Source organism: Grampus griseus, assembly GCF_964374135.1.
Source record: "Grampus griseus genome assembly, chromosome: 1".
NCBI classification, from domain to species: Eukaryota; Metazoa; Chordata; class Mammalia; order Artiodactyla; family Delphinidae; genus Grampus; species Grampus griseus.
The window spans coordinates 132760038-132780374 of record NC_139017.1 but is presented as its reverse complement, the minus strand read 5'-3'; the positions used below and the strand labels follow the sequence as shown (position 1 = coordinate 132780374).

Below are 20337 nucleotides of genomic sequence, written 5' to 3'. Positions count from 1 at the left end.
TTTCTGAAATGAGCAGCTGACGGAAGAGAATTTGAGAATAATTTGAGAATAAAGTTGACCCAAAGTTGAGTTTTTGTTGGGTATCAGTGGTGAAAACCCCTTTTCTTCCTTGATTTCTTTGACGTTTATATTGAAGCAGTTCAGGAACAGCATTTCCACATTTCTGATTGTTTGCTTTATTTAAAAATAAAGAAGAAAGTAAGATGCTATTTGCCAGAGCACTGTGTTTAGTGATGGAAGCCCTGTTTGTCCTTTCTGGGTCACTCACCAAAAGACTTTTGCATCTTCACCTCTATGAAGAGTAGTCTGAAAGGGTACATTTTCTTTTGTCCCACTGCTTTGGCTTCACTCCCCTCACTGAGCTTTATAATTCATTCACACTTCTTGGTTATAAAGTCTTTCAATTTAGCCAAATGAAGTGACGTTCTCTGTTACCTAATTTATTTTGCAACTAGTTTAAGAGCTTCCAAGAAATACTTTTCATGGCTGTAAAAAGAAGAAATTGATCTTAATCTGGGCGTGGTGGACCATGAGGCACTCAGTGTATTTACTCCTTTTACATATTTCTTTACTATTTTGCCTAATATTCTGTGTCTCATGAAATTGCCTTCTTAAAATCACTAATCATATCCATTTTGTAGAAACTTAATGATGTAATGTGTAAGTAGGAAGGGTTGAGAAGTGGGAGCCACATTTTACCCGAACGTATATGATTATCTTCCTTTTAAAGATGCCCTAAACCCTGGGGTTTTTCTTCCTTGTACATCCAGCCAACTGCAAAATCCTTCTTATTTTATAATTTAAATATTCCATGAATTCACGCTGTCCTGTTAGTCAGCATTACCCTAACTAATCTTAGCATTCCATGTTGTCAAAAAGACCATTGCAGGAGCCTTCTAACTGAGCAAGCATAAAGCTACTCTCTCCCATTCTCTGTGTCACTCTTGCTACTATCCAAAACATACTAAAGATGTCTCTTCCTTGTTACTCTTTAGTGATTCTTCATCACCCAGAGCAATGGTTCTAAAGAACTGATGTACATAAGAATCACTTGGGGATTTTCTGATTTAGTTTGTCTGGAGATTCTGTTACATATTGTTCTTAGATGCCACACTTTGAGAAACCCTGACTCATAGCTAATGTGCTAACAGCTGTTGAGTTTGTACCACGTGCCAGGCACTGATCTGAGTACACTGTGTTTGCTAATTTATTTAATTCTCACAACCAACTTGTGAGGTAGAAACCATTCTACTGTTTCCCCATGATATAGATAATACCATTAAGGATAATTCCAAGTTTCTTGCCATGACCCCGAGTTCTGACGCATGCCTGTTTTTTATCCCCTTGGTTGTCTCCCTTAACAACTGAACATGCAGAGAAATCCAGCAATACTGAACTGCATGTTACCTAAAAATACCATATCTTTTCTTGTACTTGTGCTTTTATCATGTTGCTATTTCCTGAAGTTTCCTTCCCCTGGCCCTTTCTTTACTCAGGGTCATCCATTGGAATCATCTCTAAGAAGTCTTTAATAAATAAGTCTTTAAGAAGTTTTTAATAAATACAAGCCCTAATTAGGTTAGTTGACTCTTGTATATTTTGGAACATTTTGTGCATACTGCAGTCATGAGACTAGAAGTGACATCTTCTGCAAATGATTTGTGTCTTTTTCTCCTCTCCTTAACTCTGGATTGAAGCGACTTGAGAGTGGAAACCTGGTGTTTTTCCCTTGTAACTCCTTCCTATACTACGGTGCCCTACGTAGAGTAGAAGCTCAGTAAAGTATCTTTATCTTTGTGCTTTGAAAGTAACTGTGGCTAGATTTACGTAGTTTGTGTCATTCTTCCACTTTGTATAAGGATAATGGAGACAGATTTGTAGAATCTCAAAATACAACAACCACTAAAGGTGTATTATGGTGGTAAACTAAGGAATTATAATTGAATAGTAAAGGAGATGAATATGTGAGGGAATAAAGAATCATAGTATATTTAATTTAAGATATTTATGGATTGAGATTAGATTTCGAGAAAGTATATAATCCATTGAGCTCTGTTGCAATTTGCTTTAAAAAAATTCCTCTATCTTGTATTTGCTTATTAGGAAGAGTTGCCACTGTTTCACTTCTGTTTTTAAAATGTACATGAATGTTTAACACACAGAGATTTGAAAAGTTAGTAGCATCTAAAGCCAAACTAGATAGATACAACTTGACGTGATTGGTGGGCCCTGGACTGTTCATGCTCTAAGGGTAACTGTTGGTAACAGGCAGAAGTCCTGCCTTATTTAGAGCTTATTGATTAACTAGGTAGTTTTAGACTTGACATTTCTAGCTTTTGTTTTCCTACCAAATGATATGAGTGAAATTTTAACTTGCAGATGTTAGGTTATCTTAAAATTCTTTTCCTGATGTTATTCTCCTAAAAATTGACAAAACACAGACTATTACTATCTTAAGAGTTCTACACGTGTTTTTCAGAAATTCTGAAGTACTTCATGCATGACATCAATACGTTTGACTATTAGGTATGGTAATGATTTTATGAAATGTTAAGTATTCTTATAAAAATATAACAGTCATAGAAACATATTAGTATAATTTCATTTGTTTGGCAGGGTCTATTTAAACAAAACAGTTTTCTCTCTAGTGTTCATTCATGTATATAAATTGAGGGGGGAGGGGAGTAAAGCAGTTAAGTAACTTGCTTTATGTCATTTTAGCTGCAGACATTCAATACTGCTGCACCTTGTCAGGATGTGAAACAGCTGACTAATGGAGTTGCCATGGCACAAGTTCTTCATCAAATGTAAGTAGTGTTCCACACTCTTCCTGAAATAATTGTAAACCCAATTTCAAGGAAGAAAATTTAGACTTGTGTTCTAAAGGTTATTGAAACTTTATCCTTTCCAGTGATGACAGGTATATTTTGCCAAGGCATTCTTGCATGTAAGGAACAAAAAATTTTACCACCTGATTACTTCTTGCTTGTTCATAGAGATACATCTTAATTAAATGAGCAATCAGGGTTCTTATCTATTCAAGAGATGTTAATTTTAAACTTGTTCTGGTCATGTTCACAAGTTATAGTTACTGAGAAAGAAATAGGTTAAATGAGTGATATAATTTCTTATACGGTAATGTTTCCTTCAGTTATTCTGTTGTCATCTTAAGATATCAGTACATGGAGATTATTATTTTTGAGATAATTGAAGCAGGAAATACTGGATTTGGAAAAAATATTAATTTAAAATCTATATTGAATTAATAATCATAATTGTATGAATCCACCAATAATGAAATGTTGTGTAAATGACATTTTAAGTCACAAATGCTGGGTACCTTAACCAATAAAGTGATTCTGTTTGGGTTGGGCCCCTTTTATATAATTATACAATATCAAAAGTTCCTAAATCCATTATTTCGTAATTTTTGCCAAACATTGTATAAGGATTAGGTTTATAATATCTACAATATGAGTTGTACTCTTCTGTACAGGGCCTATTCTGTAGTCATAATTTTTAAAAAATTAATTAATTTTTTTTGGCTGTGTTGGGTCTTCGTTGCTGTGCACAGGCTTTCTCTAGTTGCGGCAAGCAGGGGCTACTGTTTGTTGCGGTGTGCGGGCTTCTCATTGTCATGGCTTCTCTTGTTGCAGAACATGAGCTCTAGGCACACGGGCTTCAATAGTTGTGGCACATGGGCTCAGTAGTTGTGGCACATGGGCTTAGTTACTCCACGGCATGTGGGATCTTCCCCGGCCAGGGCTCGAACCCGTGTCCCCTGCATTGGCAGGTGGATTCTTAACCACTGTGCCACCTAGGAAGCCCTGTGGTCATAATTTATTAGTTAATAGTCATACTGATTTTGTATTAGCTTACTTTCATGGTAATATATCTTCAGTGAGACCAGACTCCTATTTCTGCTACATGGTTTTATATATCAGAAATTATTTAATTATTGCCATCATTTTGTAAAGGTTTTTTATGATTGACATTGAAAAACTCTGTAGATAGATTAGAAAAACTTCTTTACCACTCTTAGAAAAACAACTTCAAACAATATCATAATCTTAGTTACTTGGAATCTTCAAAATGATCTAATTTGAATAGACAGATTTTATGGTTAACTCAAGATTAACACTTTAAAAGATAAATTTAGCATTAACATTTTTTTTTGGCAGTCATTCTAAAATATGCCTTACTCCCCTGCTTTCTTAAAAATGTTTCTTAATTATTTATACCCTAATTGGTTTCAAAGTGATTTAATTGGTCAGAACTAAGAATTCTGAATATGGTCCTTTCTTGATGATTTGGGAAAGTCATCATTGTTTTTTGTCATTAGCACATACGACCTGGCCTTTTCTCATTCTTGTGCGTGTTGGTGTAGACGCAGCTACGTTGTTTTGGTGTAGGTGTAAGGCCGGTGAGCATTCACTCACTTCAACAGTGCCATCCAAAGATGTCATTTATATGTATTGAAGTGTCTTTAATAGCTTTACACCACAACACAGTAGATGAGACCTGTTTTTACTATTATACGGTGATACATATGGCTCTTTGACCTCCTGTATGCTAGCACTGTACCTGATGTTTAGAGTAGGGTCAGGTCAATTTTAGTTAAACCGTATCCTTTATCACCAACTCATTCTTACATAATGTGTTGGATTCTGTTGTTACTGCTGATCCTCTGTCTATCTGATTTTTCTTTTTTTATTCTCTCTTTTGTCTCTTACTGTCTTCTAATAGCTTTTCTGCAGGAATAATAAAATGGCCAACCAATCAGAAAGCTCTCATTCTTCATAAAACAAATGACAGTGACCTAAAATTGGGCCTAAACCTCTTTTTTTGTTCCATTTGTTTTTGCATGTACTTAGATGTCTACACCTCCTTATAGTATAAGAGCCAATTTAAATTTATTTTTCTTTTTGAACCCCCTTCCTCTTCTGTAAGCTTTTCAGAAGTCTGGATCCAGACAGTGAAACTTATAGCATACATTTTCCCCTAGTTGGGTCAGTTTATAATATTCCTGCTAAAAAAAGCAAATTTTACCTTATTTCTTTGAACACTTCAAAGCACTTTATATATGTTCCAATTTATTATCTATTGCGTTGATGGCTGTTGTGACTCACATCAAAGTTGTTACTGAAAATGAGAAGGAAAAATTTGCTTTTTAAGGAAGTAGCAAAATCTAATGAATAATTCTTTCATTAGTTACCTGAGGCAGGTATGCTTCTAAATAATAAAATCTTAAAAATCAATTCCCAGGGCTTCCCTGGTGGCGCAGTGGTTGATAGCCCGCCTGCCGATGCAGGGGACACAGGTTCGTGCCCCGGTCTGGGAAGATCCCACATGCTGCGGAGCGGCTGGGCCCGTGAGCCATGGCCGCTGAGCCTGTGCGTCCGGAGCCTGTGCTCCACAACGGGAGAGGCCACAATAGTGAGAGGCCTGCGAACCGCAAAAAAAAAAAAAAAAGAATCAATTCCCAAAGTATATGACTTAGACATGGTGAGCCATGGAATTGTTGCTAGGATTCTACAGTTCTTTAATTGTTTTCTTAAGTCTTAATACATAATATGCATCTCTTTTTTAAATGCAGAAACTGTTGTTATTTTAAAGACACATGGGGGGAAAATTATAACTACAACTGTATTCATATCCCATGGTTTCCATAATAGTGCCACAGATTAGGTGGCTTAAAACAACAAAAATTTGTTCTTTACGAGTTCAGGAGGTTAGAAGTCCTATATCAAGGTATTGGCTGGACCGTGCTCCCTTCAAAACCTCTAGGTCAGGATCCTGCCTTGCTGTTTCTAGTCCTTGGTAGCCCCAGGCATCCCTTAGTTTGAGGCATCATAACTTCAATCTTTGTTTCCGTCTTCACACGGCTGTCTTCCCTCTGTGTCTCTTCTCCTCTTAGAAGGACACCAGTCATAATGGATTAGGGTCCACCCTAATTTAGTGTGACCTCATCTTAACTTGATTACATCTGCAAAGACCCTATTTCCGAATAAGGTTACATTCACAGGTAGCGGGGGTTAAGCCTTGAACACATCTTTTTTGGGGACATAATTCAACCCATAACAGCTATAAATAGTGCATGCTACTTTTTAGCTTTGTCACTTTAAGCACCAGATAATTTCTCTGTTTTTTTCTATTGTCTTTGACTAGACATTTTTGTGAGAGGGAGAAGAATGAGACAGAATGTAGAATATCCAGAGACCTCAAGTATCATGCACTTACTTGTTCATTCATTCATTCAGCAGATATTTGAGCATTTAAAATAATAAATCATGAAAGCCAACATATGAGTATTTACTAAATGTAAGACATTGTTCTATACCCTATACATATGGTATTTCATTTAATTTTTATTACTGTTTTGTGAGGTAGGCATTATTTTTATCCTCAGTTTATAGGTGAGGAAACAGAGGTTTATAAAGGTGAAATGACTTCAGTAAGTCAAATAATGAGTAAAATTGCAAAGCCCATAGTTTTATCACTTTGGCCTGACTCAAGCCAGTGCCGTCAGTCAACTGTAATCATTTCAGCCTAGTATGTTGAACCCCTCCTGATAGACTTTTACTTTGGAGTCTTAATAAATGAGAGGCCAGATGTGCATGTCCAAAGTACAGATCACAATTTGATGTGCTAAGCACACAAGGCCTTTTGATTATTTACGAAGAATGGTGTCAGGGTGTCCACTGAAGCAACACAGCTATGTTGTGTCTAGTAACCAGTAGGTGTTAATTACTACCTATATTTAGTTGGTAGAATTATGAAGACAAGTACCATGGGTGGAGTTAAAAAATAATCCTGTAGTGTTTCTTACTTAGTTTTATTAGAAAACAGTTAAGACCACATTTCACTTCCTTAGTCTTGTGTTCCCTTCTTATTTGGTGTCTCTTAAGTTTCATTGAAGTTCTGGGAAATACTAGAAAAAACGAGCTAATTGTTGGGGCCAAGAGTCTAGTTAAAGCATGTAGATGTGGCAGTGCAAAAACGTGAAAGAAGGATATGTCCTGAATGCTCTGAGATTGGATATAAAGTTTAATAGGGGGAAAGATTGGCTGCAATTATAATTGTTTGAGAAGGATGGATTTGTTTGTAAGAGAACAGGAGTTAGATTTCTATGGAGAAGTTAGAAAGTATTTCTCAGTTAGGGTATTATGGACTGAATGTTTGTGTCCCTTTAAAATTCCTGTTGAAGCCCAAACCCCCAGTTTAACTATATTGGAGATGGGGTCTATACAGAAGTAATTAAAGTTAAATGAGGTCATAAAAGTGGGGAGACATCATCCAGTAGGATTGAGCTCCTTATAAGAAGAGAAGTCAGAGAGCTCACTCTGTCTATAAACATCCAAAAAAGAGGTCATGTGAGCACACAGCAAGATGATAGCAACTAGAGATCTCAGAATGAAACCTACCTTGCTAGCATCTTGATTTTGGACTTCCGGCCTCCAGAACTGTGAGGAATAAATTTCTGTTGTTTAAGCCATCTAGTGGTATTTTGCTGTAGCAGCCTGAGCACACTCTAAGACATAGGGCTAAAGCTGATTTGAGATGGGAAGGAAGACAAGTAGGAATGCAAGACAAAAGGAGGAAACACTAGAAGAGGTTATCTCTAGATCCATTTTCTAAAGGTAATTACAATGGAATTATAGAATTATAGAATCATATATGAAGATTTTTTTTAGGGTCAGAAGACAACTGTAGTAGGTAGTCAGGGTTCTCCAAAGAAATAGAACCAATAAGATATGTATATATATGCATGTGTATATGTACACACACACACACACACACACACACACACACACACACACAGGATGAGACAGAAATTTAAGAATTGGCTCACGTGATTTTGCAGGCTGGCAACTCCAAAACCCACAGAGTAGGTAGACCAGCAGGCTGGAGATCTAGGGAGGAGTTGATGTTGCAGCTAGAGTCGACAGGCAGTCTACTGGCAGAATTTACTCTTTCTCAGGGGAGGTGAGTCATTTTCTTAAGGCCTTCAGCTGATTGGATGAGGCCCAACCGCATCATGGAGGGTAATTAGCTTTACTCAGAGTCTACTGATTTACATGTTAATCTCATCTAAAATACATCTTCACTATAACATCCAAGCATGTTTCACCAAATATATGGGTACTGGGGCCCTGCCAAATTGACACATAAAATTAACCATTGCAACTGGCATACCTCTTCAACTTAAACTGATGTCAAAAGAAAGTAAATTTACTTTGAGAGTTTTGACTCATTAACTAAATAAATTTAGTCTTTTCAGGTAAATACCTGGTTAGAAATATACCATTTATACACTTAGCCCAGTTATTTTGGTAATTATAGCCTTAGCATCTGAGAAAAGTCGAAAATAATTAACATTAATTTGCTCAAAAGAAAATGGTTACAAATTCCAAAGAATGAATTGAAAATGGTGAAGCCATTTCTGGTTACTGTAGTCAGAAGTGACATCTTCTGTTTTAGCACATCTGAGGCAGAATGATTGCTGAAAAACTAGGCACTGTTTTCAGCTTTGCATCTTTAAATTCAGGATACCGCCTTGGAAATAACCTCTTTAATTTCTACCCTCACTTCAGTTGGCTTATCTGTAAAGTAAAAATTTAGGTAAGACCTCTTCTAGTACTAACATTCTGTAATTTCTTGGTGTTTGTTTACTCCTTAAAGCATTTATCACATTCTCCTTTGAGTATAGTTATTTGTGCTCTTTACTTTCTCCCTTTATTAGATATTTCTCTAAGAGTCAGGATAATAAATTATTCATCTTCATTTTACTCTTACAGCAAGCATCCAAGTATTTGTTTAGAATATAATCTATTGGGCTTCCCTGGTGGCGCAGTGGTTGAGAGTCCGCCTGCCAATGCAGGGGACACGGGTTTGTGCCCCGGTCCGGGAAGATCCCACATGCCGCGGAGCGGCTGGGCCCGTGAGCCATGGCCGCTGAGCCTGCGCCTCCGGAGCCTGTGCTCCACAACGGGAGAGGCCACAACAGTGAGAGGCCAGCGTACCGCAAAAAAAAAAAAAAAAAAGAATATAATCTATTATTGTAGTTCACTATTTATAATCGGGTGTTATTCTTCAAGGCCTTATTGAATACATAAAAATTTGGTATAGCAGTTCTTTGTCTTGGCCTTCAATGTCAATATCGGACTTAATACTAAACTTTGCCATGTACTAGTGTCACTTGGGGAAAATTATTGTCTTATTCTCAGTTCACTGAGGAGTAAGATTGGGGATAATGGTTGCTTTGCCAAGTTACTATGATATTTAAATGAAGTAATATGAAAAAACATCAAGCACAGTGCTTGATACATAGTAGACACGTTAAAATGTTTTCCTTTTTTTTCCCTTTAGGATTGGGACTTTTACATCTACCTACCAGGGTGCCTAGTATGAGATATTTAGTAAATGTTTGTTAAATTGAAGATGTTAATGACTTAATTAATTTACTATGAGTAATTCCAAAAGAAACCCTTAGGAATAACAAAAAGTTCAGTGGGTTCATTTTAAATAATATTTACTATTCTTATTAAGGACAGGCTTTAAGATGGAAAATAACTTTGAATCTGTTGATTAAATTTGGTATTTTTCATGAAATAAAATCATTTTAATGTTCAACATTTGTATTTTTGTTGTAGTGATGTAGCTTGGTTCAATGAATCTTGGTTAAGCCGAATTAAAGAGGATATCAGTGACAACTGGCGAATAAAGGTATGTAGAATGAATGCTAGAAATACTTGATCCAAACAGTGGTCTGAAATTAGCACTAAGCTCAACTAAATCTTATTTTTTAAATTAACTGAAGGGTACATTTTATTGTGTATAGTTTGAGTTTTGACACTTGTGTATGTTCTTATACCATCATAGTTAGATATAGAACGTTTCCATTAAGCAAAAACAGGCACATATGCCCCTTCCCAGTTAATCCTCACTCTTGACTTGGCCCTGGGTGGCCACAGGTCTGCTTTCAGTCAGTATAGGTTTAATTTCTGGAGTTCCCTATAAATGGAATCAGATATTATGAACTCTTTGGTATTCTTTTACTCATGTATTGTTTTTGAGACTCATCCATGTTGCCTGTATTAGTAGTTATTTCTTTTTTTTTGCTGAGTAGTATTTCATTACACTGATTTACCACAATTTGCTTAGCCATTCACCTGTTGATGGATGTTGAATTGTTTCTGTTCTTTCTTCTCTAATATTGGTAATTTATGTCTTTTATATTTCTTCCTTGATAAATCTGGCTTGATGTTTTTCAATTAAAAAAAATTTTTTTTGAAAAGAACTAGCTTTTGTTTTCTGTTTTATTGATTTCCTTTCTCTTCTTTGTTATTTCCTTTCTTCTTGACATCTGCTCTTTTTCTTGCTTCTTAAGGTGAAAGCTTAAGTCATCAGCTTTAAGCACTTTTCCCTAGTAGTAAGCATTGCCTTAGCCACATCCCACACATCTTAACATACTGTGTTCTTATTTTCATTTAGATCAAAATATTTGGTAATTTCCCTTGTGATTTTTCTTTTGACCCCTGGGTAGATTAGAAGTAGGTATTTCAAATTCTAAATATTTGAGGATTTTCTACATATCTTTCTTTTATTTATTAATTTCTAATTTAATTCCATTTTGTTTTGAGAACATACTCTGAATTCTTTTACATTTACTAAGACTTATTTTATGACCTAATATATGGTCTGTCTTGGTGAATATTCCATGTGCACTTGAAAACAACATGTATTTTGCAGTCCTACAAATACGGATTATTACAGCTTTGTTGATAGTACTGTTTACTTTTATATCTTTATTGATTTTCTGTCTGATTATTCTATCAGTTAAGGGGGGAGGAGTCCTCAGATCTCTAATGATGATTGTGGATTTGTCAATTTCTCCTTTCAATTCTAATTTTTTAATCATGTAATTTGAATCTGTGTTATTTGGTTTATATACATTAATTTTTTATGTCTTCTTGTTGAATGAATCTACTTATCATTATAAAATGACTTATTTTTATCCCTGGTAATATTTCTTTTTTGGAAGTCTACTTTGTCTGATACTGATGTACCACTCCCGTTTTTTAAAGATTATTTTTGCCTATTATATCTTTTTCTCTTCTTTAGTCTCTCTGTGTATTTATATTGAAAGTGATGTAGTCACCTAATAGTTAGGTCTTGCTTTTTTATCCATTGACAATCTCTTTATTTCCTTCTTTTTTTTAAAAAAAAATATTTTCTTATATTCATCTTATTTAAATCCTTGAACTTTTTTTTTTTTTTTAAATTTTTGGCTGCACTGGGTCTTCATTGCTGCGCGTGGGCTTTCTCTAGTTGCAGCGAGCGGGGGCTACTCTTCGTTGCGGTGCGCGGACTTCTCATTGCGGTGGCTTCTCTTGTTGCAGAGCACAGGCTCTAGGCACACAGGCTTCGGTAGTTGTGGCACGCGGGCTCAGTAGTTGTGGCTTGCGTGCTCTAGAGCGCAGGCTCAGTAGTTGTGGCGCACGGGCTTAGTTGCTCCACGGCATGTAGGATCTTCCCAGACTAGGGCTTGAACCTGTGTCCCTTGCATTGGTGGGCGGATTCTTAACCACTGTGCCACCAGGGAAGCCCCCCTTGGAACATTTTTAAACTAACAGTTTTAACTTTTTTATCTTCTAATTCTTTCATCTCTCATTTTAGGCTTGTTTCTATTGACTGAGTTTTCTCCTAATTATAGTTCACATACTCCTGCTTCTTCACATGTGTAGTAATTTTTTATTGGACGCTAGACAGTGTGAATTTTATTATTGAGTGCTGGGTTTTTTGTATTCCTTTAAAGAGTGTTGGACTTTGTTCTTACAGGCAGTTAAGATACTTGTGAATCAGTTTGATCTTTTCCGGGTTTGGGGGGATGGAAGGCAGATCTAGAGTTATTTTCTCCTCTAGGGCTAGGTTAGACTCACTACTAAGCTGTTACCTTTTGGGGGGTTTTAGTGAATGCTTGTCTGTATTAGCATAGTCATGATCTCTTCACTCTGACTGGTGGGAATTTCAGCAGTTTCTGGCCCTGTGCAATCTTCAAGGAATTGTTCAGCTTATAGTTCCCTAGATTGTTGTTTCCTCGGAAATCATTTTTGTTTCATCTCATTGAGTTTCACCCATGCACATGCAAATTAGTATTCAGCCAAAGAGTCAAAGGGACTACTATGGAGATTTCTTTCCAAAGCTCTCACCTCTTCATTTATCTGCCCTGCAAATCCCAACTACCTCGACCTTCCTGAACTTCTGATGTCTATCTTCTCAACTCCACGAGAACATCAGGCTTTGTTTTGTTTCCACCTCCCTGTGCCATGGTATGAAAATTGCCTCTAGAGAGAAATCTTAGACTAGTGTAGGGCTCATCTTTTTTGTTTTCCTTCTCTTAGAAATTAGAGTTCTATATTGTCTTTTGGCTAAAGCTTGAAAACAATATTCCTTGTATTTTGTCCTGTTTTCTAGTTGTTTGTGGTGGAGAGTAAGTCTAGATCCAGTTACTCACTCATGACTGCAGGTGGACATGCTCATAGCTAAATCTTTTAAGTTGGTACCTGAGTTTGTTGTGGCTCACTTTAAATACAATCACTCTAGTTTAACTATCTAAGGAAGAAGACATTTTTTCTATAATCAAACTCTGAATAAAGCTTTGATGTTTAAAAATCATGTATTTGTATTTATAGAACTCTAATATACGTTTTTGTTGTCATTTTTATCAGGAAGTTTTTATTGTATTTCACCTTGGCATATATTTTATTTCATTGTTAATATTAAATAATTTATTTTTTTTCCTCCATTAGGCTAGTAATTTAAAGAAGGTACTTCAAGGAATTATGGGTTATTACAATGAGGTATGAAAATCATTTGACTTTGTTTAAATATAAAATACTCTGTGATAATTATATTGACACTGAAAAATGACTTGGCTTTTTGTTTATAACATTTTACTGGTATATAATTCATAATTGAAATATATTATGATTTTTCCATTTTTAGAACACTCAAATTTTGTTAGCGTAAAGGGGCTAAAAAGTAATATATTGATTTGTAAAATAATGTTTCTATATTGATACTCTTCAAGTTGATTTTTTCTCAAATAAAATCACTTTCATCTTTATATAATTTGCTTTTATGCAGTGCTATAAAGTAGACCTTGTAACTAAATTAAAGTACTTTTCTATTTAAAGCGTTGTTTTTATATTTCTTTCCAATGTAAATAACAGCAAAGACATACTATGAAATTATGCTTGTGCAAGTGAATTGGGAAAAAATGCAAAATAAAAGTAGTATTAAAGTCACATTAGATAATGCATTATTCAAGTGATTTGTTTTTCTTATTCAGCATCTTAAGAAGTTCTCTAGCAGGATTATTTGATATTAGAAAGTTTATTGCTTAATGTGTAAAAGTTTTTGGTTTGGTTTTGCCATTAAAGAATTTTGTTTTTACTTTTTAAAGTTTTCATACAATTGAACTTGCAGTTTCTTCCAAATAATTCTAGAACTAAAATTTTTCAATTCATTAATGCCTAAAACTCATTTTGAAGTTTTTTGGTGTTTTTTTAATGGCAAGAATACTTTTTAGTTTCTTGCAAAAAACAATCTTGGGAATTCCCTGGCAGTCCAGTGGTTAGGACGTGGCACTTTCTGTCCCAGGGCCTGAGTTCAATCTCTGGTCGGGGAATTAAGATCCTGCAAGCTGCATGGCACAGCCAAAGAAAAAAGAAAAAAGCAATCTTAAAAAAAAAAGATAGAGCCAGGAAAGATTAATCCATTAGATTTTTTGTTCATTTGGTTTATTTTATGGTTCTCTATTCATTGAACATGTATCAAAATATTATGAACTTTCTTTGACTTAAGTCTGTTTATTTTTTTATGGAAAGGCATAAGTTTTATCATAATAGATCAGGCCAGGGGCTTCTTAAACAATTCCTCTCTCTGACAGTGGGGTAAAGGATATTTGTTATAAAACCATTTTAGTTGCTTTTGGTTGGTTCTCAAAATTTTGGGAGGTGGCTTGAACTTTACTAACTGGTTTTAGTCAGTAATTGTGGGTTTATCATTTGTTAATTTATCTGAGTCTTTTCGTGAACCTATTTATAATTTATTTTCCTTGCAATAATTCAGTGTAGTCAATTCTCTGTAGCCTACATAAATGAGTGATCTAATTTATTTTCAACACTGCAGTTTTTGGGACAACAGATTTCTGAAGAACTTATCCCTGATTTAAACCAAATAACTGAATGTTCCGATTCTGTGGAGCTTGGGAGGTTGCTCCAGCTTATTTTAGGTTGTGCTGTCAACTGTGAAAAGAAGCAAGGTAAGTGAATTTCAGTCATTTGAGGATATCTACTTTCCAGAGACAACCTACATTGCTATAGGAAATTGCATAAAAATGTACTATTGTAGACTGGTGGAAAGCACACTGAAATGTAAGCCAGAAGATCTGAATTCGAGCACAGCTCTGCAATTAAAAAGCTATAAATCTTCAGTATCCTAACTGTACCTAGATTCTGAGATTCGTATTCAGTGGCTAAATAAAATGTACTTTAATTAGGTTAATTTAATCAATGCTTAGGACTTAGTGGATATTCAATAAAAATTGTACTTATTTATTTGATACATTATCTCTTTAACATGTGAGAGACAGAACCTTAGGTTGATTCAGATTTTCATAAATGATTATGCAACTACTTCCAGTCTTCTTCAGATGATATTCTGCTCTTTTTAGAAGAATGCTTCCAAAGTATCCTCCAGATAAAGATAAGCAGTCTGATGATATAAATGGAATTGGTGTGCTATGTTGGTATATATGAACACAGTGATCCATATCCTGCTGAGTACAAAAAGAACATTTTTGGTTGAATGTAATGAATAAAATGTGAACTGAACAGACCAAGGTCTACTTCCTTGAGGGGCTTGCATCAGTCTGGGTGATGACATTTTTTTTTTTTTTTTTTTTTTGCGGTACGCGGGCCTCTCACTGCTGTGGCCTCTCCTGTTGTGGAGCACAGGCTCCAGACGCGCAGGCTCAGCGGCCATGGCTCACGGGCCCAGCCGCTTCGCGGCATGTGGGATCTTCCTGTACCGGGACATGAACCCGTGTCCCCTGCATTGGCAGGCGGACTCTCAACCACTGTGCCACCAGGGAAGCCCTGGGTGATGACATTTTTGATGCTGATGTTTTTTGCATGCTCATCCAAAATTGGCCTTAGGACATCACCTTCATAAAAGAATGTTGGGTGCTGAAGTTTGTAAAACATTTTAAGTCAGAACCTTAGGAAACACATTCAGTGTTATCTAACTAATGAAGAGAACATATGAGACAAGATAAATTCAGTAAGAATCAATTCAGGAAGGAGAAAAATGAAACACATGAAATCAGCTATAGTTTATCATAAAAAAGGGTTTTGGTATCAGAAAACTTTCATATTAGTCCATCTCTATTATTAACTGGCTGGTTTTTTTCTAGGGCAAGTCAGTACTTCTCCTTAGACTTTTATTTCTCATAGATAATGTCAAAGGTCTCTATGTTTCTGTTGTTTTGTTTTGTTTCTTTTAATGAAAGTAAGAAACGTTTTCTTATGGAAAGTTAAAACTTCTATATATTTTTAACTACAAATTGACAAATAGTAATTCTTTTATGAATTACCAATTTTCTATTACCGTGATCCTTTTTATTTTTCTATTTAATGCTTTGTTTCTATTTCAGTTACTGGTTATTTATAACATCTTTTGGCTGAACTTTAGCATGTTTGTTGATTTTAATAGTCTTTTTCAGAGAACCAACTTTGGGCTTTGATTCATTTTGTTTGTACTATTTAATATCTATTCTGTTATCTCATTGCTTCTATTGTGAATTAATCAGTTCTTTCTATTCTAAGCTATAATTGATGTTTTAAGCTATAATTTTCTCTTAAGTTTTGTTGCCTCCTATAAATATTGATATAATATGTAGTATTTTCATAATTTAGTTCTAAGCATTACTTAGCAATTTTGACCTCAGATTTTTAAAAGGAGGCTCAATTCCTGGGTATATAAATAAAAGTTTAGCAAGTAATAAATATAAAGAAATAGTTTAATTTTCATTATTTTGAAAGTCAGGATTATCTGATTGGGTCTATTTTTGGAGGTATGTGTCTGGGGTCTCAATTTTTAGGAGTGAGCAGATAAATGGAAAAAAAACTTATAGTAATTTAATTAAAATGTAAAACCAAAACACATCCATAATATAAACCACCTTCCACATATTTGTACTTTTCATTGAGAATTGATTTTCAGAATGATTCAAAGGTATTGCAGCAGTCTTAATCTTGAAAGAATTAACTAATTTGGTTAACAGTACCCTGTTTATCTTGGTGTGGAAAGAGAAAAATTTTATGAAGGTTTCAGTAGACTTGAAACACTCCATTATCCAACAAATCCAGTTAAAAGAAATCATTCCATTGCTTGTGCCTCATCTAGTTAATTCTTCCCCCTCCAACACACACACACACCATAGAGTTTAGTGGTCGGGTGCATACCAGAATCTATCAGAATTTTTTTCCAGTACTTGGCTTCACAAATAAAAGAGAGATTTAGAGAACTTTTAGAAGTCTTCCAGAGTATCATTAAAACAATAAAAGCATTAGAAAATAATAAATCCTTAAAATTTTTGGAAAATTGTTTTAGGTGGAGAACATACAGTTGCTGTCGATCTAAACCTGCAAATACAGGAAAAACTCTCATGATTCATCACTTCTAATTGTGACAGAATCAACTTATTGCGCTCCCACGTGTGTGTGTGTGTGTGTGTGTGTGCGTGCGTGTGCGTGTGTGTGTGTGTGTGTGTGTGTGTGTGTGTTAAGGTATAAGGATCTCCTTAAGGTGAAACTTGGTGAATGTCGAGCAGGTGTTTGCAGGAAGCTGTATAAGTCTCTTCATTGAAAACCTTCCTGAAATGAACTAAGTAGGTGATAAATGAAACTTTCTGAGCTTAGATCTTAAGAGTTCACTGAATACAGGCATACCTTGTTTTATTGAGCTCTGCTTTATTGTGTTTTTCACAAATTGAAGGTTTGTGGTAACCCTATGTCCAACAAATCTATTAGCACCACTTTTCCAACAGCATTTGCTCACTTCATGTCTCTGTGTCACATTTTTGTAATTCTCACAGTATTTCAAACTTTTTCATTATTATTATATTTGTTATGGTGATCTGTGATCAGTGCTTTTTGGTGTTACTATTGTAATTGTTTTTTTTAATTAATTAATTAATTAATTTATTTTTGGCTGTGTTGGGTCTTCGTTTCTGTGCGAGGGCTTTCTCTAGTTGTGGCGAACAGGGGCCACTCTTCGTTGTGATGCGCGGGCCTCTCACTGTTGTGGCCTCTCTTGTTGCGGAGCACAGGCTCCAGACGCGCAGGCTCAGTAGTTGTGGCTCACGGGCCCATTTGCTCCGCGGCATGTGGGATCTCCCTGGACCAGGGCTCGTACCCGTGTCCCCTGCATTGGCAGGCAGATTCTCAACAACTGCGCCACCAAGGAAGTCCTATTGTAATTGTTTTGAGGCACCATGAACTGCACCCATAGTAACGTGGTAAACTTAATCAGTAAATGTTATAAATGTTGTATGTGTTCTGACCGCTCCACCAACCAGCCATTTCCCCATCTCTCTCCCTTCCTCCGGCCTCCCTACTCCCTGATACACAGCAATATTGAAATTAGGCCAGTTAATAACCGTGCAGTGGCCTCTTCGTGTTCAAGTGAAAGGAAGGGTCCCACATCTCTTACTTTAAATCAAAAGCTAGAAATGATTAAGCTTAGTGAGGAAGGTATGCTGAAAGACAAGAGGGGCCAAGATCTAGGCCTCTTCCACTAAACAACCAAATTGTGAGTATGAAGAAAAAGTTCTTGAAGGAGATTAAAAGTGCTGCTTCAGTGAACACACCGATGATATGAAAGCGAAAGTCTTATTGTTTATAGGCAGAACATTTTAGTGGTCTGGATGGAAGATCAAACCAGCCACAACGTTCCCTTCAGCCAAAGCCTAATCTAGAGCAAGGCTCTAACTTCAATCTTGTGAAGCCTGAGAGAGATGAGAACACTGCAGAAGAAAAGTTTGAAGCTAGCAGAGGTTGGTTCATGAGGTTTAAGGAAAGCCATCTCCAGAACATAAAAGTACAAGGTGAAGCAGCAGGTACTGATGTAGAAGCTACAGCAAGTTATCTAGAAGATGTAGCTAAGATAATTAATGAAGGCCACTATATTAAACATATTTTCAGTATAGACAAAACAGCCTTTTATTGGAAGAAGATGCCATCTAGGACTTTCATAGGTAGCTAGGAAAAGTCAATGCCTGGCTTTGAAGGACATGCTGACTCTCTTGCTAATGTAGATGGTGACAGAGTTGAAGCCCGTGCTCATTTATCATTCTGGAAATCCTAGGACCTTAAGAACTATGCTAAATCTAATCTGCCTGTGTTATAAATGGAACAACAAAGGCTGGGTGACAGCACATCTGTTTACAACATGGTTTACTGACTATTTTAAGCCCACTGTTGAGACCTACTTCTCACAAAAAAAAGCATTCCTTTCAAACATTACTGCTCATTGACAAAGCACCTGGTCACTCAAGAGCTTTGATGGAGATGTTCAACAAAATTAATGTTGTTTTCATACCTGCTAACAAAACACCTATTCTGCAACCCATGGATCAAGAAGTAATTTTGACTTTTAAGTCTTGCTATTTAAGAAATACATTTTGTAAGGCTATAACTGCCATAAATAGTGATTCCTCTGATGGATCTGGTTTTCAAAGTACATTGAAAACTTTATGGAAAAGATTTACTATTGTAGATACCATTAAGAATATAGGTGATAAGGGGGTTCCCTTTTCTGCACACCCTCTCCAGCATTTATTGCTTGTAGACTTTTTGATGATGGCCATTCTGGCTAGTGGGAGGTGATACTCATTGTGGTTTTGATTTGCATTTCTCTAATGATTAGTGATGTTGAGCATCTTTTCCTGTGCTTTCTGGCCATCTGTATGTCTTTTTTTGGAGAAATGTCTATTTAGATTTTCTGCCCATTTTTTGATTGGCTTGTTTGGGGTTTTTTTGATATTGAGATGCATGAGCTGTATGTATATTTTGGAGATTAATCCCTTGTCGGTTGCATTGTTTGCAAATATTTTCTCCCATTCTGTGGGTTGTCTTTTCATTTTGTTTCTGGTTTCCTTTGATGTGTAAAAGCTTTTAAGTTTAATTAGGTCCCATTTGTTTATTTTTGGTTTTATTTTCATTACTCTAGGAGGTGAATCCAAAAAGATCTTGCTGTGATTTATGTCAAAGATTGTCCTGCCTGTGTTTTCCTCTAAGAGTTTTTATAGTATCCAGTCTTACATTTAGGTCTTTAATCCATTTTGAGTTTTTTTTGTGTGTATGATGTTAGGGAATGTTCTAATTTCATTCTTTGACATGTGGCTGTCCAGTTTTCCCAGCACCACTTATTGAAGAGACTGTCTTTTCTTCATTGTATATTCTTGTCTCCTTTGTCATAGACTAATATACCATATGTGTGTGGGTTTATCTCTGGGCTTTCTATCCTGTTCCATTGTTCTATATTTCTGTTTTTGTGCCAATACCAAACTATTTTGATTACTGTAGCTTTGTAGTATAGTCTGAAGTCAGGGACCCTGATTCCTCCAGCCGTGTTCTTCTTTCTCAAGATTGCTTTGGCTATTCAGGGTCTTTGTGTTTCCATACAAATTTTAAGATTTTTTGTTATAGATTTGCAAAAAATGCCATTAGTATTTTGATAGGGATAGCATTGAATCTGTAGATTACCTTGGGTAGTATAGTCATTTTGACAATATCGATTCTTCTAATCTGAGAACATGGTATATCTTTCCATCTGTTTGTGTCATCCTACACTGTTGGTGGGAACGTAAATTGGTACAGCCACTATGAAGAACAGTATGGAGGTTCCTTTAAAGACTAAAAATTGATTTGATCCAGCAATCCCACTCCTGGGCATATATCCAGAGAAAACCATAATTTGAAAAGGTACATGCACCCCAGTGTTCACTGCAGCACTATTTACAATAGCCAAGACATGGAAGCAACCTAAATGTCCATCGACAAATGAATGGATAAAGAAGATGTGGTACATATATACAATGGGATATTACTCAGCCATAAAAAAGAATGAAAGAATGCCATTTACAGCAACATGGATAGACCTAGAGATTATCATACTGAGTGAAGTAAATCAGAGAAAGACAAATACCATATGATATCACTTATATGTGGAATCTAAAAAATGATACAAATGAACTTATTTACAGAA

At 35.8% G+C, this 20337-nt stretch overlaps 1 protein-coding gene across 1 annotated transcript in view; it reads left to right on the top strand.

The window, feature by feature from the left end:
- Window positions 1-20337, top strand: part of HOOK1 (hook microtubule tethering protein 1) — a 64115-nt gene that overhangs the window by 4538 nt on the left and 39240 nt on the right. The window contains exons 2-5 of the mRNA XM_082677134.1: window positions 2722-2807; window positions 9654-9726; window positions 12813-12863; window positions 14197-14329. Coding sequence (XP_082533260.1) covers window positions 2722-2807; window positions 9654-9726; window positions 12813-12863; window positions 14197-14329 — 343 coding nt within the window. The remainder of the gene's footprint in view (window positions 1-2721; window positions 2808-9653; window positions 9727-12812; window positions 12864-14196; window positions 14330-20337) is intronic.